The sequence below is a fragment of the Cottoperca gobio genome, chromosome 21 (genome assembly GCF_900634415.1).
Source record: "Cottoperca gobio chromosome 21, fCotGob3.1, whole genome shotgun sequence".
Taxonomy (NCBI): domain Eukaryota; kingdom Metazoa; phylum Chordata; class Actinopteri; order Perciformes; family Bovichtidae; genus Cottoperca; species Cottoperca gobio.
The window spans coordinates 6,174,387-6,193,375 of NC_041375.1; the positions used below are offsets into that span (position 1 = coordinate 6,174,387).

An 18,989-nucleotide genomic window follows, 5' to 3' on the forward strand; every position below is an offset into this window, starting at 1 on the left:
CTCTGTAGCTGCTGCGTTGTATACGGAGGATTATCCATTTAAGTAAGCACTTTAAATACAATATCATAAACAGCAACTTTCTTCTTAATGTTACAGAAATAGACTTTTCTGGCAGTTCACCTGGATAGTTATACACAAAAAGTGATAAAGTGCTAAGTATAAATTGCTTTTCCTAAACTATAATGAGATTATTTCACTCCGTATTCTTACGGTAGTTACACCATAAATTAATTATTCTCTTATCTATCCAAGTCTGCAGCAAAATGGAAATTACATAGCTAGACACAAACTGCTCTCTTAGGGCCTCAATTACACAAGCATATTACTTGTCAAGTTGACATTTATACACAACAGTAACCAGGTGTCTCTGACATAGCTTAACTTTAATCTTATTGTATCTTTCTTCCTGTGAAGCAAATAAAAAGACTGAAAATGAAAGAATGCATTGAAAACTGAAAGAAAATATGTTACCACCACAAGCAGTGAATATAACTTCTTATGCAGATATGTTGCATGAGAGTCTTGCCAAAAATACAAGAACACTCTTGTAGCATTGAACTGTTCATTACTGTCTTCTTCTGCAAAAATACTTGACTTCACCCTTACTAAAAGGAGCATTTGCTGTTTTAATAATGCTCTTTTTTAAATCTCAACATACTCTACCTCCAGCATGACCACACAGATTTGTTTGACACACTGGATGATGGCTTCTGGGGTTCCGGAGATTGTCACTGCACGTTCTGTGGAGTTGGGCAGCATGTCCCCTGCTACCTGGACCTGGGCCCCTGTGGACTGGAGTAAAGTAAAAGACTTTGAGGGACAGTGTTGAAAGGAGTCAGTTCTCACACAGGCTGTGCCTAATCATTTTTAAAATAACTACACTGGCCTCTATATATTGGAAGGTGCTGGATATGATCTGGTCTCTTGTACTTGTGACCCCACACAGCTGCTTTGTTGTGTTGTACAATAGTGCCATATTACACCCATGTTGCACAGGGTGTGAAAAAAAGCTTGTTTCCACCAATAGTTGGCATTGCTGGAAGGAATATTAGACTGGGTGCAGTTACTTTTTAGTCAGTGTAAACGTGTTATCATCCTGCCGTTACCATTGAGCTCAAATCACAGCTGTGCCTGAGTACAGCCACACAGAGCTGAGAGCCACTGGCAAGGCCGTAGACTCTTAGACCCTGTTTATACTTGGTTTTAAAATGTGTGTTGGACGATCGAATCACAAGCGCACAGGGCTAAATACAGGTGTAAACAACCACTAAGACTCATTGTGATCTTACACTTACGAAAGTGTAACTTGTAGTGTAAACGCTGACGCATCCTGATGTGTCTCTGACAAAGACGTAACAAGAAATGTATGTCATCTCCTCTCATCTCTAGTTGGTTCCCAAATCGTGTAAGCTAGCTTTGTCCACAAAGTCTGAACATTTTGAAAAGCCCATAGAGATGAACTACGAATGCGTTAAACATTTTGGCCGATTGGATTTCTTCTTCTTTTAATCTCCGGCAGACTTCGTGCAGGAGGTGCATTCATGCCTCCCGCTGGTTGAAAACAACAACCTATTAAGTCTTTGCAAACATATATTATTTATGTGTTTTTTACATATAGAGTAGGAAAGTAAGCATTTACATCTGTGTTGATGAGTCTGCTCTGATTGGATGAACAAGCATGTAAAAAGTTCAATGTGCTGCCATCAAGAGTTGAATAGGAAAAGCCTGTTCCAGGACTCAGCCTGTGCTCATTAAACTGGACTTGCAATGCTGTTATTACTGTAGCTACAAGGAGAGGAAATGTGTGCTGAAAGTTATTTCATTATTAAATTCCTACATATCAAATGAAAACAAACGTTAAGGATAATTAGGAATATGTAACAAATGAATTACACAATGAATACATTGACATATCTACTTCATTAATACGGGTCTAAAGAAACAAAGCAAACGTGAGATGAAGGCCTGACTCTTACAGTATATCAATATGGAATTATTTAGTTTTTTTATCCATAAAAAGAAAAAGTTGATATCATACCTCTCTCATTTCTTTGATTTTGGAGCCTCCTTTACCTATGAGGGAGCCACACTGGCTGGCTGGCACTACAAGCCTTAAGGTGACAGGGGGCTTGCTGGTTGCTTGGCTGTTACTCATGGAATTGATTATGTCCTAGAAAACAAGAACATATATTTCATTTTGCACTGATTAGGTTTAATAATCAGTTCAGAAACTTAAACGTCAGTACAAGTGAGCTGCAAAAAACACATCTTTCATATCTCGGTGAATGAGCAGTGTTCTTAAGCTTACACATTTTATACAGGACACTGAGGACACGGTAGGTTCCAGTCACAGTGCTGTATAAGTATATCATTTAGATGAGTGACATCAAAGACAGGATCAGAGAAGGTCGCCGAAAGGAGACAATTTAAATGCACCTTCAGTATTACCGCCATGCTATACAAATACCTACCACAGTGAAGGATTATGTGCCTATGTATAGGCATATATACTGTTAATATGTGTCAGAAAAGTCTGTGTTCAATTTTAATGGACTACATTGATCATTTGTAAAATAGAAACATTATACAAACTAAGTTAAGATAGAGGCAGATCTTTGTGTTAGCTGTTTCAAATTGAGTTACAGTAGTCGAGCACCCAGAGAGATAGCTGGAACTGTAATGGGATTCAACAACAATCTAAAATGACACGAATAAACTCCAGGCAGACGGGTACGTTGTGTGAACATAAAGAGGGTAAAAAAGACCTTGAACACTCTGGTCATACCTCCTCAAATTTGTAGGCAATCATAGCAAAGGCCTTGAAGATGGTGTCTGTCGGTCCGGTGATGGTGACAATCCTTTCTGGACAGTTGCCTTCGGAAATATTTATTCGTGCTCCGCTCTGGAAAAACAGCACAAACTGGCAATGAGATCAATATGATGCATTGTGAGACCTTAATCCAGGAATAAATCTCCAACAATTTTGTATAACCTATTCACCACTAATGAATCAAAAACACTATAAAGTGACAAAGTTACATGCGTTTTGTCATTCATGTTAAGCGACTTGTATTCTTTATAGTTTTTCATTAAATCCCAATGTGACTTGCATGGGAGAAGTGTACATACAGGATTTTAGTATTCAGTATTTCAGTGTTCTTTTAAACTTAAACCTACCTCTTCTCGCATCTTTTTTACTGTTTCCCCTTTCTGTAAAAAAAAGTGAACTAGAATTTAGATTTAAACAATAATTCAAAATATGGTTCAATACATATTTTTTCCACGAGCATGTGTGATCTAATAAACATAACATACCTTTCCAATTATACTTCCAACCTCCTGCAATAAAAAAACAAACAAGAGAGAAAAACATTAATTAAAGATTCTTGTGGATAAATGTACAATATTAAAAGTGCCTTGCTGTAGTTATCCCTGGAGGAGGTGCATCAGTGCAGGGCATGCTGCGCTTTCACAGCTGCATGACAGTGTTGAGGGTCTCACCCTTCATATGCATGTAATCACTCTTCATGAGCTTGGTGTGGCGCAGAGGGCCTGCAAGCGTCAACACTCCCTGACCTCTCCTCACTGACTGCCAGGGTTACATCCATTGTGACGTTAAAGCTGCAAGCCAGCTAATGCGCACTGCCACGTTCTTTTTTAAGCGTTCATTTATATTTATCAAGCCCGATGAAAAGTCACCCAATATAAATACTTCGTTGTTGGCCTCAAATATTCTTTTAGGAATTTGTACTTATTTCAAGCATTTTCTTTCTTTTTACACCACTACATTTTGAAATATATAATTGGCACTTTTTCTCCACAATAATTTAAAATACTTCCTTTGTTACCTGCAAAATAGTCTGTACCACATGTTACTGCTGTGCTCTCCTCTCCTTTTATATCTATTTAATCAGTGAGGATTTTATTATTATTTTATTTTATAGTACCATGGCAGGCGACTGTCCATCACTTGCAAATGACACAACGTCTCTTTCCATGCATTCAGCAACTTTATTGCAGCAGTTATTCCAGCTCTTAAACAATGAGGCAGGACTCACGTCTGACTATTAGACCAACATTTGGCTGCAGTAAATCCAATCACGTGCATATTTTTACGGCTAAATTAAAGCTGAAACTCACACCCAAAACTGAGAAAACAACATGAAAACTAAAGAATCACATTCTTGTCCTAGCAAAACACTCGGAGCACCACTCCAACACCTTAACCAGCCCGTCCTGGTCAGCTAAAAATAATGCTCCCACACAACTAAACTGCATTATTAACCTCTTAAGGGGTGGGGGAATTTTTCCCGAAAATACCTACAAACGACATACCAAAAGTAAATTGAAAGCTGCTCTTCAACCATTTGCACTGCATGAGTTTGGTCTCATTCAAAAGATAACTCTCTTATTGTTCTTGCAAAACATTCTGGCACTGAGTAATAGTGGTCTAAATATACTGAATTTGAAGAAAATACACTTCGCCTGAATTTTTGTTGATTGTGTGAGATGCCTACTGTATGCTGTTGTATGCTGTTGTGATTTTGATCTCAAAACAGTTTTTCTCACTAAAAAGACGAGATTCTAAGCTTTCTAACGACATGTGGCGTTGCAGTAACAACTCCATCATGGCGGACTGTAGGGAACACAGGGCAAGATACAGCCTCTCTGAAAATGCAAAACTATCACATGCCGCGGCCCGTTTTGCATTTCGATGGACACGTATTTTGTCCCAGATTACATTTGTTTTTGAAGTATCACAGATACGTTTCTAATCAGTCTGTAGACGTACGCTTCAGGAGGAGAACAGGATGGATGGCTGTCCTGTGGGAAATCAAAAGTCAACGTTGACTTTGTTTTATTTACGTCCGTAACTTACTTATTTAAAGCCAAACCATGATCTTTTATTCAAACCAGTAGTTTTGTTGCAGAAACGTAGCCAAATAGTTTTGTTGCGTTTTTGTTCAGACTGGCTCACTTGTCACACTGCCAAAGTCCTCCTCCATACTGACTGGGCCTGACTGGCTGCAGGGTTATTCTATCACTGGGTCACTGGTGTTTGGAGCCATGTAGCCATGATGTAGGTGAATCATTGGGCTGCAGACTGCTTGGCACAAAAACAAGGGGAAGATTTTAGTATTTGTTGCGCACACTCCACCCATATGGCCGGCTCAGTTGAGAGTGCAATGTGGGGTTTTCCAATTACTTAGGCAATAGACATCCCCTAAAGCTTGGGTAGGTTACATTAGAGCCTTCAAGAGTAAGATAGATAGGCTTTCATTATAACACTAGCTCCAAAAGTCCAAAATCTAGCGAGAAAGTCGTCAAGTTGGCAACACTGGCAGCCCGTCCCTTCAGGCCTTCCTCTGGAGCCACTTTCCTCAAATTATCATTATGAGCGTAAACATATCATAATGACATAAACAACAAACATGGCTATTGTTAGCACTCACAGCTGTCAAACTAGAGTGCATACAGGTAGACAGGCAGGCAGGTAGACAGGCAGGTAGACAGGTAGGTTGGCCAATCATTTCATTCGGGCCAAATGAAAAGATTGGACGGCCTTTTCATAGTCCTGCGACTGAACATTTGATTTATTGATTACTGTCGGGATGTAAAGAGTATTTCAACAAATAATATTTCTAAAATACATTACCTACCCTGTCTTTAACGCATTGATACCTTCATTCTATTCACTTATAACCATTGGTATAACCATAGGTTAACAAACTCTGCAGACTTAAAATAAGTGAAGCTCGTCACTTGCAACTCCTAGTTATCACAAAATTGTGGATCACTGCTTTACTGCAGTAGGAGAAGGAGCGTAAAGGTAAACTGAGCATGATGGATCTTAACCAGCAGGCCAACACACACACATACACAGTCAGACAGACAGACAGACAGACAGACAGACAGACAGACAGACACATCTCTGACAACCTCTGCAAGGGGAAGAGAGGAGAGGGAGAGCAGGCTGCACAGAAGTGTCTAAAAACAATGTTGGTGTCCACTTGCACGGTGCCCTGGGAAACCTGACATTAAGGGCAGCAAGAACACGCTGAGAAGTGTCGGCAGTAGCCTGTTACTCTTTAAGACTAGAAGTGTAGTTGTAAGGTCTAATTAACCGTCTTGATCCCAGAGGCTTGCTCTGTATAACTCCACAGTATACTGTAGTGAAAGGTGGGCGAAAAGGTAAAAATAGTCAAATTTCCAAACTGTATAAATTCCTCCTGGAAACAAAGGTGAATATGAACAACACAAAAGAGAGATATGAAATGGAACAGGCAATAACAGTTTTGGAAGAAGATTTGAAAGAAGATCTTGGTGGCTGGGGGACAGCCACCAATGTTCTTATGCAGAGAAATGACGAGTCTGACCTCTGTATCAGTATTGTCATACTATATGAGGGCTTAACAAGATAGTGGGATCAGCAGAGCTAAAATCAAAGCTCAGCACCTTCATTCTTAACACTCAAGGTCAGGCTTTATTCCCAGGTGGATGTCACACGCTGCAGAGAACCCGCTGTGAGACTGGGGGTAGGAGGGGCAGCATCACAACAAGGAGATAAGATATGTAAATGTCTCATTCTTCATGTTGATCTTTCAGCTGCTGGGAGTCTTTAAGGTGAATATGGCACCGTCAGCTAAACCAATTGACTGGACTGAAAGAATGGTCAGCAGAGGAGGCTTTTAGTCTTTACTATGGGTCAAACTTAAAAAACTGCAGCAGCCATATAATTCCCATAATGCAAGCAATAGCATATGTCCATCCTCCCTGCCTGGTGAACGTCTTTTAAGTGACATGCCGTCTAAAATCAGTTAGTCAAAGTCAAAGCACAGATAACAGCTGATAGCATCATCAAGTGCAAGTAGCTATACAATTAGTGGAGTGACCCTTTAAGCTTTGAGGCTACTGACCTGCCAGTGGATAATAGGTCTGGACTTCAAGAGAAGATTCATTAAGTAAATTGTAAATTGTAAATAACTGAAAGGCCCCTTCAAAGAAGAAACTAATTCCCCACATGATGTACTTTTTACCACAGCCAGTTTAAAAGGCTCTGCCTGCTTACTTTTCCATGCATGAGGAGGCGGATGGTAAGGGTGACATTGAGGCCACCCTCTGACTGGACTTTGGTGGGCTCCATCTCCATGCTGGGGGGAAGTGAGACCGAAGCACCGTCCTGGAATGGAATGTCCTCAGAAGGAGAAGGGGTAGGGTGGTACACCAGCCAGCCAGTCACCTGCCAAACACATCACACAAAACACGTTATACAGTATATGCTATTATACAGATAGATAGATAGATAGATAGATAGATAGATAGATAGATAGATAGATAGATAGATAGATAGATAGATAGATAGATAGATAGATAGATAGATAGATAGATAGATAGATAGATAGATAGATAGATAGATAGATAGTTTTGTCTTTAGGCTTTTTGGGTGTTATCTATATCTATAATCTATAGAAATATTAATGGTTCAAAATTATGTAAAATTGCTTAGTTTTAAATCAAACCTTCAAGTCCACCTCTCTCTGGTAGCCCTTGAGTAACCCCTGACTGTGCCACTGTGCAGCGTTGACCCATAATTCTGACATGTCTCCACATTGATCCATGTACCTGTATCATGTGCATGTTAATCAATAAAAATAAAAATGGATGAAAAACAAAATTTCCCAGCTGTATATTATTACTATACACTCTAAGTAAGGGTCTCAAACTTTTAAAAAGCATCCACTAAGAAGTGAAGCATACCTGTTATGTATTCACTGGGAATACATGCCATCATAAGATTGTGGCACAACGTTTTTGAACAAAAGAGTCACCCATTGGTTTTGACTACCTTGTTGACGCCTCAAGTTTGGTGATTTGGCTGTTGCAATCTTGTTTTTTTGGAACCAAAAGTGACACAAGAGGGTGGAGCTAAGTAGAACCGAACGCTAAACAACTAAAATGTTATTAGCTTTCCTAAACACACTGTTAAAGGGTTAAAGTTGTAAAACAAAAACACGGACAACACCCTAACTGGACAAAACCCACAAGGCAGGCACGCCCTAAAGCACACCCTGTTTTATTGTCTATTTTATTGTAAAGGAAAAGATCATTTATAAAAATAAAACACCATACAGTATTGAAGAAGACTTGAAGCCAGAGATTGAGACCATAAAACCATTAGGAAAATGTTTACTGAGGTAACAAATCAAGTGACAATGTTGGGTCATTTTCTTATAGACTTCTATACAATCTGAGTTTCTTTTGCAACCAGTGGACTTGCCCCTTGTTGGCCATTTGAAAGAATGCAAGTTTATGGCACTTCCACATTGTGTTCACCTTTCAGACACTGAGGTTGCAACTCCGTCATCACACATCTCAAACTGCAACTGATCATTTGACCAAAAATGTGAGCTAAAATAAAACACTGTAGCGGGGAGTCTGCAAATACAGCATAGCTAGGCATCGCTTCTACGAGTTCCCCACACAATATTTGCTCGATGAACGATACATAATTGAGCGGAGAAGATCTTGTGAAGCTCCACCAGGTATTTACTGTCTCAGAAGGAAAAAAACATCTTGTTTTGTTTTTGAACACGACTTATCTTTTAGATGAAAAATGTAGGAAAACATGGTGGACGCTCTGTGGCTTACAAAACCTAATAATGACCACTAAAGAGTCACTGCTATTCATTCATCCCAAAGGACTGTGTTTGAGATTAAACTAAATGACAATAATGAATGCATCAAAGAAAACTCCTGAATATGAATATCTCTGTGTAATAAAGTTCACTTAAAGTTGCAGCACAATGACTTGCAGAATCCAAAAAAGTCTTCACGGGTAAAAGGCTCTTTCCTTTGAGTCAGACATTAAAGTTTTCCTCCAGTGCCCTCATTACAGTAAGTCACATTACTTTGCTCCCCTTTGCCTTTGCTAGAAGGCAATGGCAAACAGGACGGTCTGTATGCATGGCTGACACTGCCAAAAATGAAAGTTACTTTTTGTGTTGGAATAAATTATAGTGAGTGTTCTGTTCATTGTATTGTTTTCTCTTGCTCGAGCTACACTGTGGATATTACAGAACTTCATCATGTAATACTACATGAAGAATTAGTTTCTGCATGGTTAGCACTTCCATTCGTTTACAGTGTAGTGGCTTCATGAATAGCTCTGAAAATATAATGTTATTTAACTTATTACATACATAAAACAGTGGCAATGTTGCAGTGTTGTAAATGTACTTTTGTAATTATTTTTACATTTGTATTTATAATGTACAGCCTTTATCGCTTATTTTAAACTTGATTTGTACTTACTTTTTAATGGAGGAAGGGGGGGGGGGGGTGTAATGTTAAAAATTGTATAATGTATAATGTCTTTTAAGCTACTGGATGCCTACATTTCCCTCGGGATGAATAAAGTATCTATCTATCTATCTACATAAAAATTGAATTTAGTGATTTGTGATAATAATACTAGATGTGTTCACTTAAGTTACAGCCCTGCTAAACTTTTCTTATAACATATATATCAAGTTGCATACTTAAATTCAATTTTATAAGATATACCTGTTCTCTGAGATGGATTTAAATATCTGCTATGCCTTATGAAACAGAAACTAAATTCACTCTTTTTTTTAAAGTGTTGTTCTCTTTTTCCAAATGTAAATGTCCTTGTCCACCCTGTTGACTACATGCACAAGTTATCATTTCATTTACAGATATGAGATTTGTACTCAATAAAAACAAAAACTCACTCTGTACCACAAAATATAGTCTAAGGTAATGTTTGCACTTTACATAAGCCAGGTGATGCTGGCTCCTTGTAATCAATCCAATGTCAAGAGATGTATGTAACAAATATCATCCCATTGTGAAACTGTCAATATGCTTAGAAAACTGAAAAAAAAAGTGAGGCCATGCAGTACAACACTAACACACAGCAAGTTGGAGATGAGACAACCATGAAAGGGAGTTTATTGTAGCGTAATGATATCATCTAGCTTAATTTAACTAAGTTATGCTAATACCATACTGGAATGATTTGCTATAATTACATTTGTGTATTCCATTCAATGAAGGTGTTGTATTTAATGTATTCTAATCAATATAAAATACTCTTGAGGAGATTATGATGTGTATGATAATATTTTAGTCTTATTCTTTCAGGTGCAACGGCGGTGTAAAACGGACTTGGGAGCAAATCAAAAATAATATACAAACATAATTGAAAGCGGTAAGCAGACTCGCTATTATATATTAATAATCACCCCAGTATGGGCCGACACTACATACACTGCATACAGTCTGTGTGACGCGCCACACGGCAACACACGGCTCAAGAAGCAGACAAAGTGAATATATATATATACATATATATGATGTGATGTGATGTGTGGAGAGGTTTGTGTGTCCCTATGAACCTGAGAGCTGTGTTGTCTGGAGCCTAGTGCTTATGGTAGGGTCTCCCAAGGCATATTGGTCTCAGGCGAGGGGCCAGACTAAGAATGGTTCAAAAACGACCTCATGATAGAGAGGCAAAGGAAAGGAAGCCCGGGGCCCCCGTCTGGAGCCAGGCCCAGAGGGAGGGTCCGACAGCGAGCGCCTGGTGGCCAGGGTTTGTCATGGAGCCCGGTCGGGCACAGCCCGAAGAAACCACTTGGTGCCTCCCATCCATCCATTCATCCTGTGGGCCCACCACTCATGGGAAAAAACACTGGGGTCGGGTGCGCTGTCACACGGGTGGCAGTGATGGTCAGGGACCTCGATGGACCCGATCCCGGGCAGCAGAGGTGGCTCTGGGGACGTGGAACGTCACCTCTCTGTGGGGGAAGGAGCCGGAACTAGTGCGGGAGGTGGAGCGCTATCCACCGGATCTGGTGGGGCTTAAATCTACGCACAGTCTTGGCTCTGCAACCGTACTCCTGGATGCCTGTGCCCCAAACTGCAGTATTCGGCCTTCTTGGAGACCCTGAATGGAGCCCTGCAGGGGGCTCCAGTAGGGGACTCCGGAGTCTTGCTGGGAGACTTCAACGCACACATGGGAAATGATGGAGACACCTGGAGAGGCGTGATTGGGAGGAACGGCCTCCCTGATCTAAACCCGAATGGTCATTTGTTGTTGGACTTCTGTGCTAGGTCATGGAATGGCGAAGTTCTGAAGCTGCCATGGCAGAGACAAAGCAGCGGGTGTGGGAGAAGTTCGGAGAAGCTATGGAGAAGGACTTTCGGTCGGCACCAAGGTGCTTCTGGAAAACCATCCGGCACTTCAGGAAGGGGAAGCGGGGAGCCATCCAAGGGTGGGACCCTGCTGACTTTGACTGAGAAGGTTATCGTGCAGTGGAAGGAGCACTTTGAGGAACTTCTGAATTTGACTAACACGCCCTCTATGGTAGAGGCAGAGCTGGAAGCTGATGGGGGATCATCGTCAATTTCCCTGACGGAAGTCACTGAGGTAGTCAAACAACTCCACAGTGGCAAAGCCGCAGGGGTTGATGAGATCCGTCCAGAAATGCTGAAGGCTTTGGGTGTTGAGGGGCTGTCTTGGTTGACATGCCTCATCAACATTGCGTGGAAGTCTGGGACAGTGCCTAGGGGGTGACAGACTGGGGTGGTGGTTCCCCTATTTAAAAAGGGGGACCAGAGAGTATGTGCCAACTACAGGGGTATCACACTTCTCAGCCTCCCTGGTAAGTCTACTCCAAGGTACTGGAAAGGAGGGTTCGGCCAGTAGTCGAACCTCTGAATAAAGAGGAACAATGCGGATTCCGTCCTGGTCGTGGAACAACGGACCAACTCTTCACTCTCGCAAGGATCCTGGAGAGGGCCTGGGAGTACGCCCATCCGGTTTACATGTGTTTTGTGGATCTGGAGAAGGCGTATGACCGGGTCCCCCGGGTGATACTGTGGGAGGTGCTGCGGGAGTATGGGGTCACTTCTGAGGGCCATCCAATCCCTGTACGCCCAAAGTGAGAGTTGTGTCCGGATACTCGACAGTAAGTCGGACTCGTTCCCAGTGAATGTTGGCTTCCGCCAGGGCTGCGCTTTATCACCAATCCTGTTTGTGATTTTCATGAACAGGATATCGAGGCGTAGTCGTGGAGGAGAGGGGTTGCAGTTTGGTGGCCTGAGGATCTCATCGCTGCTCTTTGCAGATGATGTGGTCCTTATGGCATCATTGGTCTGTGATCTTCAACAGTCACTGGATCGGTTCGCAGCCAGGTGTGAAGCGGTTGGGATGAGGATCAGCACCTCAAAATCTGAGGCCATGGCTCTCAGCAGAAATCCGGTGGATTGCCTACTCTGGGTAGGGAATGAGCCCTTACCCCAAGTGAAGCAGTTCAAGTACCTCGGGGTCTTGTTCGCGAGTAAGGGGACGATGGAGCGAGAGATTGGCCGGAGAATCGGAGCAGCGGGGGCGGTACTGCAGTCGCGGTACTGCAGTCGCTTTACCGCACCGTTATGGCGAAAAGAGAGCTGGGCCAGAAGGCATAGCTCTCAATCTACCGGTCGATCTTTGTCCCTACCCTCACCTATGGTCATGAAGGCTGGGTTATGACCGAAAGAACGAGATTACGGGTACAAGCGGTCGAAATGGGTTTTCTCAGACGGGTGGCTGGCAGTCTCCCTTGGAGATAGGGTAAGAAGCTCAGCCATCCATGAGAGACTCGGAGTAGAGCCGCAGCTCCTTTACGCTGAAAGGAGCCAGTTGAGGTGGTTCAGGCATCTATTAAGGATGCCACCTGGGCGCCTCCCTAGGGAGGTGTTCCAGGCACGTCCATCTGGGAGGAGACCCCGGGGAAGACCCAGGACTCAGTGGAGAGATTATATCTTCTCACTGGTCTGGGAATGCCTCGGGATCCCCCAGTCGGAGCTGGAGGATGTGGCCCGGAGAAGGGAAGATTGGGGTTCCTTACTGGAGCTGCTGCCCCCACGACCCGACCCTGGACAAGAGGTAAACGATGGATGGATGGATGGTGATTTGATATAAGTTCAACACGTCGGAGTCTTACAGTCCCACAGACTGTATGCATTGCTTTCCTTGAGTTACTTTGCTGCGGGTACTTTTATGTAGGCTGTGGGTGTTTATTAGATATGAACATTATATGTAAGAGATTTAACAAATGTAATTATAGTGAGATATACGGCCTATATGTGCCTGTGATATTAAAAACCTGTTATTTTACACATTCACATAGATATTTAACCCTGAAGTTACCTCGCTAACCCCAAATCCTGCTTCGCAGGACAGACCTCAGGTGTCTGATGGCATCAGTTTTTCCAAGTCATAACACTGTGAGTCCTCTCCATTGTATCATTACATCTCACATCACACAGCAGTTAGGAAATAAGATGCAGTGCTATCTACTTTAATAGTGTGATCAGCAAAGGAGGTACAGCTATTTCACTGCCCCTAGTTTTAACAATTTTACAACATCACACAGCAGTTAGGAAATAAGATGCAGTGCTATCTACTTTAATAGTGTGATCAGCAAAGGAGGTACAGCTATTTCACTGCCCCCTAGTTTTAACAATTTCCAGGCACGTCCAGCTGGGAGGAGACCCCGGGGAAGACCCAGGACTCGGTGGAGAGATTATATCTCCTCACTGGCCTGGGAACGCCTCAGGATCCCCCAGTCGGAGCTGGAGGATGTGGCCCGGAGAAGGGAAGATTGGGGTTCCTTACTGGAGCTGCTGCCCCCGCGACCCGATCCCGGATAAGCGGTAGACGATGGATGGATGGATAGTTTTAACAGGACGTATGTTACAGTTTTCATCTGACTTGTTATTGTCCAGAGAATATTTAACACTTCCATGCTTCATATTTGGCTGCTTTGTACCAAGACACTTTCTTATGATCTCCTGTAATGCCTTCATATATTTTGAAGTCCTGACACAACAATGGAATTAATTACCTCCAACAACGAAGTTATGTTTTGAGTTTGGTTTGTTTGTTTGTTGGTGTGTTTGTTTGTTTGTTAGCAGGATTATGAAAGAACTACTGTCTCCGATACACATTTAAATGTTCACTCAAGGAAACGGCCTTGTACACATCAAGTTTATTTAATATATTTGAAAAATTGGTATTTGGCAGGAGGTAAAGTGTAACGTACATACTCATAATTTTACATTTTATTTAAATTAATGTTGTAACGACAAAACATATTACTCACAAACAAAACTGCCAGCATGGGCATGTACTGTTAGTGCCTTTAGCACCTCCTTGTGATGTTATTTTATTCAAACAAACTAGCAGCACCTTGAAAGCAGTGAAAACTTAATGTCCTGACATTGAGTGAAAAAGGCAACAAAAAAAAGCACCCCGAAAAACATAAGCACATGTGTCCTACCTGTTCCAGCTCCGCTGAGCACAGGGTGGCAGACAGATGGATGTGTGAAGCAACTGTTACCATCTCACAGTGTGTAACACAACCAAAGGTGCTAACAAGCTCATGTGTCAGATCACTGGATGCGCTCACTTCAGTAAACTTGTAGAGAAAAACTGCTCAAATAATAATGTTGGCAATGTTGGAAGGATTTGTTTGTGGGTTCACCTTAGATTGTGATGCGGAGGAGGCTGGCCGACATCCTGTGTGTTGATTATCGTTTACTGAGTAAATCGTTGCATTATGATTTTCTTATTTATTTGACATCACAATGAGCTTCTTGCTGCTGCCCCTTATGATGCACCAAACCATTATAACAGCATTTGTGCATTGTCCTCTTTCTGTTTGAAAGATGTGTCCTTGTTTAGGGCACAGCCTGATATGTGCCTCTTCTATTATTTAACTTAGGGAGAAACCTCCAATCACTATGTAGTATTTAGGTAAGTGCAGTATTTTGGGAAAAACTAAGTGAGAATGAGAGAAGACGATGAGATCAATGAGATGTCATCGAGGTAGTTAGCCTCAGCATGCATCACATGAAGCATAAAGGAATAGTTCCACATTTTGTGAAAGCAGCGAGTGCTTACATATTGAATTATCTGCTGTTTGCCTGGCAACCTGATGGTGATGGCGAGGGAAGTCCCTGCACCGGGAAAGAAAATACTCCAGCTGTAGTTTTATGGGGATCATGTGCAGTCATATTTACCCCTGGGTTTTGATAAGGAAGGACAAATGAGTTACAGAATTTGAGGTGCGAGTCGGTGGATTTGTATATCAGTCTTTGTCTGTTCCCAGTGTTAGTGTTACGCTAAGATAACATCACCTGGTTGTTTATATTTACTGTAGTTCACAGATACAAGTGGTATCAATCTTTTCATGTAACTCTGACCAATAAAGCATATCAAACTATTGTTTTGCCATGGCAACCACCAGGGCTGAGAGGTGAAGCAGGAATGAGGGCAATTTAAAAATAAAGAAGTTGCCCAACGGTCCAAAGATGTTGATGTACTGTGGAGTGTCAGAGGCAGCAGAAGAGGGTCCTGTTATGTTTGCTCTTTGGATATTTTACTACCCAACTTGGTGCACAAATCACATTACACACAATTAGTCCCTGGCTGTGCTTTATTATGTGTTCCTTTATCTTTATGCTATATTGTTTGTTATCTTTATATGTCTAGTTGAACCTTTCAAATGTTTATAGGCAATTTATTTCACAAATCATTTTCAACGAATATCTTTGAAAAGCTTCGTACATTTTTTGAGTGTTACATTCAGATTGAGTATTGGATTCCCAATTTATCATTCCCACTGTCCATTCATGATGTTTCCAAGGACAACCAGTGCTCTAGGGGTGAGTCTATTCTTTGAAATACAATGAAGGCAGATTAGGAGCAACATAAAGCTTTGGCTAATCAGCTAAAGTCAGGCAGGTGCAGGAATAAAGAAGAACCAACATGACAAAAGTCTCACAATTATGATGCATTGTGCCCAACAGAATCAGCTCCTTACCGTGTGTTATGTTAAATACGTTTGTCAAAGGGCTTGGCATATGGCCAAAATCTTCTTTCCCGATACAAGTTATTATCTCTAACAATATATATATCAAGTTATAGCATGTTTTCTGGCAAATCAATAAATAGCCTAAATTGTCTTTATGAAATAACCACCTGGCAATGCTCATTTTTATTCACTCCTTTGTGAATTAAATACTGATGAAATACAAATGAAAAGCACTGAGTGCACAATAAGCATAACAGTTTCAAGTGAAATGATAGACTCCTTGCACACAGACTCTTCTGTGTACAAAGCATTTGCTGTCTGCAAAATGCACAACAGCGTCACATAATATGCCCCATCAACCACACGATAGTTTGTATTGGTCTATAAAGCCTTGACTATGGAAAACCAGCTGTCAAAAACTCCCTTTTGCACTCAGTTCAAACACTGCTCATGACTGCACATATAAAGGGAGCATTACTTCTGTCAGTCACTTATGTACCGTCACAGTGTTCAGTTCACAAAGCAGATAAAACACTGTTGGTCTTTCAGATTTCTTTTTTCTTTTTCTATTGTTTTTGATATTGATATTCTACAGAGTGCTTGAACAAAATGCTGCTTATCTCTTACTTTTCTACTTTTTTTTAACGCATTTCCAAGCAGAGGTTTTGGGAGAATATTGACACAAAGTATTTCAACAAGCACTTGGCTTTACTGCAGATTCGAATCAGCTGAGCATGCTGTGATTCTAAATAGAGCAATTGCTTGCCAGGACCATCTTTAAGATTATAACCCTGAACAAGAAGTGTCCTTTTTGTTTGGGTTAAATATCTCCTGCTCGCTACCGTCTCCTATTAGCCCATTCCCTCTGTAACAGTACTCTCTAAGATTTCAAAATGGTCTCTCAGCCATAAACAGCATAGATGCATTTGGAAAATTGTGTTGTAGGAAAGCAGAAAGAGAAGGTTGAATGTATCTGCACAAAGATATGTGAAGGAGCCTTTTGTTGCAGCACTTCAGTCTGCAAGCATCCATCCTGCCAGACCAATTTGCCCTAAAAGCAGGCTGTAAACCTGTCATCTCCAATCAGCTGGTTTGGTTGACATCTCAGCCTAAATTACAATCACAAGCTGACGGTCTCTTACATTGTTCCTCTGCCGCCCGGCATTAGCTTGGAGGGCTAACATAGTTTATTGGTGCGTGTCTGCTAATAAGTCATGCAAGCTGACAGTTTCCCCTTTTCTTCAGTCTGACCAAAAAATCCAATGAAAAGATGATGCAAATATTTTGTCCACGATGTCAGTTGTAGCTAATGGAGAACATACATCTATCCAATACTGATTCATAAGATAGACACAGATAACAGTAAACTGCTTCCCTGTTTCCATATATAGAAATAGAAAAGCTTCAGAAATCCATGTTCCAGACAATATAAGAACATCACTTACAATAAACCTGCCACACTTGAAAACTCAGCACACATAACTACCAGTATGATGCAAGTCATTTAATATTTTTGTGAATGAGATGATTTCATGATAGCACCCTTGGTATTGCTTTTGAATCTATTGAATGGTGAATCCATAGTTCTAGTAAAAATTAACACGACAAGACATAGCCTAACGTCTCATCCAATCAGGACGATTTACTGGAAAAAGTCTTTTTTTGTCTGCTCTGGTTATTTTGTCCGCCCCAAGATGTCACACTGCATGTACATAAAAATATTCGGCAAGCAGAAGGGCCCTGGGATAAAATATTTACTTACTGAAAAATCACAACATTTGACCATAGAAATATTATCTGTGACATCATTTATAATTATTCATAAATGATTTACCTTTAATGCAGCTCCGAACAGTTGACCACCACAAAAAGATATGCTAAATGGAATTGAAATATTATATCCCCCTTTCACTAAGATAAGATGAAATGCTGGCAAGCCATTGGCCGAGACATAGAGTCATGTGGGCGATGCGTCACAACTCGTGACGTCACCTTTGGCGTGTCACCCGAAAATACGCTACAAACGCTTTAGCCGGTTTAGCCATTTTCATCATGCTTTGACCATTGCATGGGCAAGTGTTTCCTTCACATGGGCCGAAGACATGATGGGTGCCCCAGATTAGGATGCCCCTTAGGGTCTGGGTGGGGAAAGGGGGGTTAGCGGTGGCAAACAATTGCAATGGGTGCCTGGATTGAGTGGATTGGATGAGTGACATGTCAGCAAAGCCACTAACACATGGTAGCTCAATGCTACTGTCGGTTTGCTGCTAAAACTGCCTCTCTGATTTCGTATATTGTACCTTGCAGTGTAGATATAACGCATACATATTACCAACACCCTTTCCCTGCTTTACACACTACAAACCCATCATCATAACACAATGCTGTGGTGTACAGTGGAGTGGAATACAGTATCCCACTGACTGAATATGTTATTGGTAAAACCTTTGAAAACAGTCATGCTGAGATTTTCTTGCTACATACAAATGACCATACAGATTCTTATGCCACTGTGTTGCTACAAGCAAACATAATGAATGCTAATCAACTATGAAATTGACTTATTCTGTTCTCTGCCTAAGGCAGACATTCACCGTATTTTGTGATTGACTGATAACACATTTGCAATTACTTTCCAGGTCAATAACGACATCTTCTCTTATTGTGTTGCTTTTATGTTTACTATCTTAATTTCCCATTATTCTGATAGTGCCTGCTCCTGTCAATGTCTGTAAATCATATGACTCGTGTTTCATCCATCCTGGAGGACCCAGCATGCAAAATAAGTAGTGTTAGTGTGTGTGTGTGTGTGTGTGTGTGTGTGTGTGTGTGTGTGTGTGTGTGTGTGTGTGTGTGTGTGTGTGTGTGTGTGTGTGATTTATCAGTGAGTCTATCTAACAAGGTATCCCTAAGGTAAGACCATGACATTAGTCTTTTCAGTTTTACCAAAATCTGGTCTATGACCTCAATACTGAAAGATTCTACAGTTGTTAGTCCAAAGCTAAAATCAGATGCTGTAACTCACTGTTTATATATTTAGTAGATAATTAAGGCTATTGGACATTACACACAGTTATGATACACGTATAAGACTATTTTATCAAATCT

General features: G+C 41.2%; 1 protein-coding gene across 5 annotated transcripts in view; it reads right to left on the bottom strand.

Annotated features, from left to right (window-relative positions):
• Nucleotides 1-18,989, bottom strand: part of LOC115026148 (poly(rC)-binding protein 3) — a 70,827-nt gene that overhangs the window by 13,090 nt on the left and 38,748 nt on the right. For all 5 annotated transcript variants that reach the window (XM_029458794.1, XM_029458797.1, XM_029458795.1 and 2 more), the window contains exons 6-11: nt 7,070-7,240; nt 3,316-3,339; nt 3,178-3,210; nt 2,786-2,902; nt 2,039-2,170; nt 664-792 (exon numbers count right to left, since the gene is read on the bottom strand). In XM_029458794.1, the coding sequence (XP_029314654.1) occupies nt 664-792; nt 2,039-2,170; nt 2,786-2,902; nt 3,178-3,210; nt 3,316-3,339; nt 7,070-7,150 (516 nt within the window). In that variant the 5' untranslated portion in view covers nt 7,151-7,240. The remainder of the gene's footprint in view (nt 1-663; nt 793-2,038; nt 2,171-2,785; nt 2,903-3,177; nt 3,211-3,315; nt 3,340-7,069; nt 7,241-18,989) is intronic.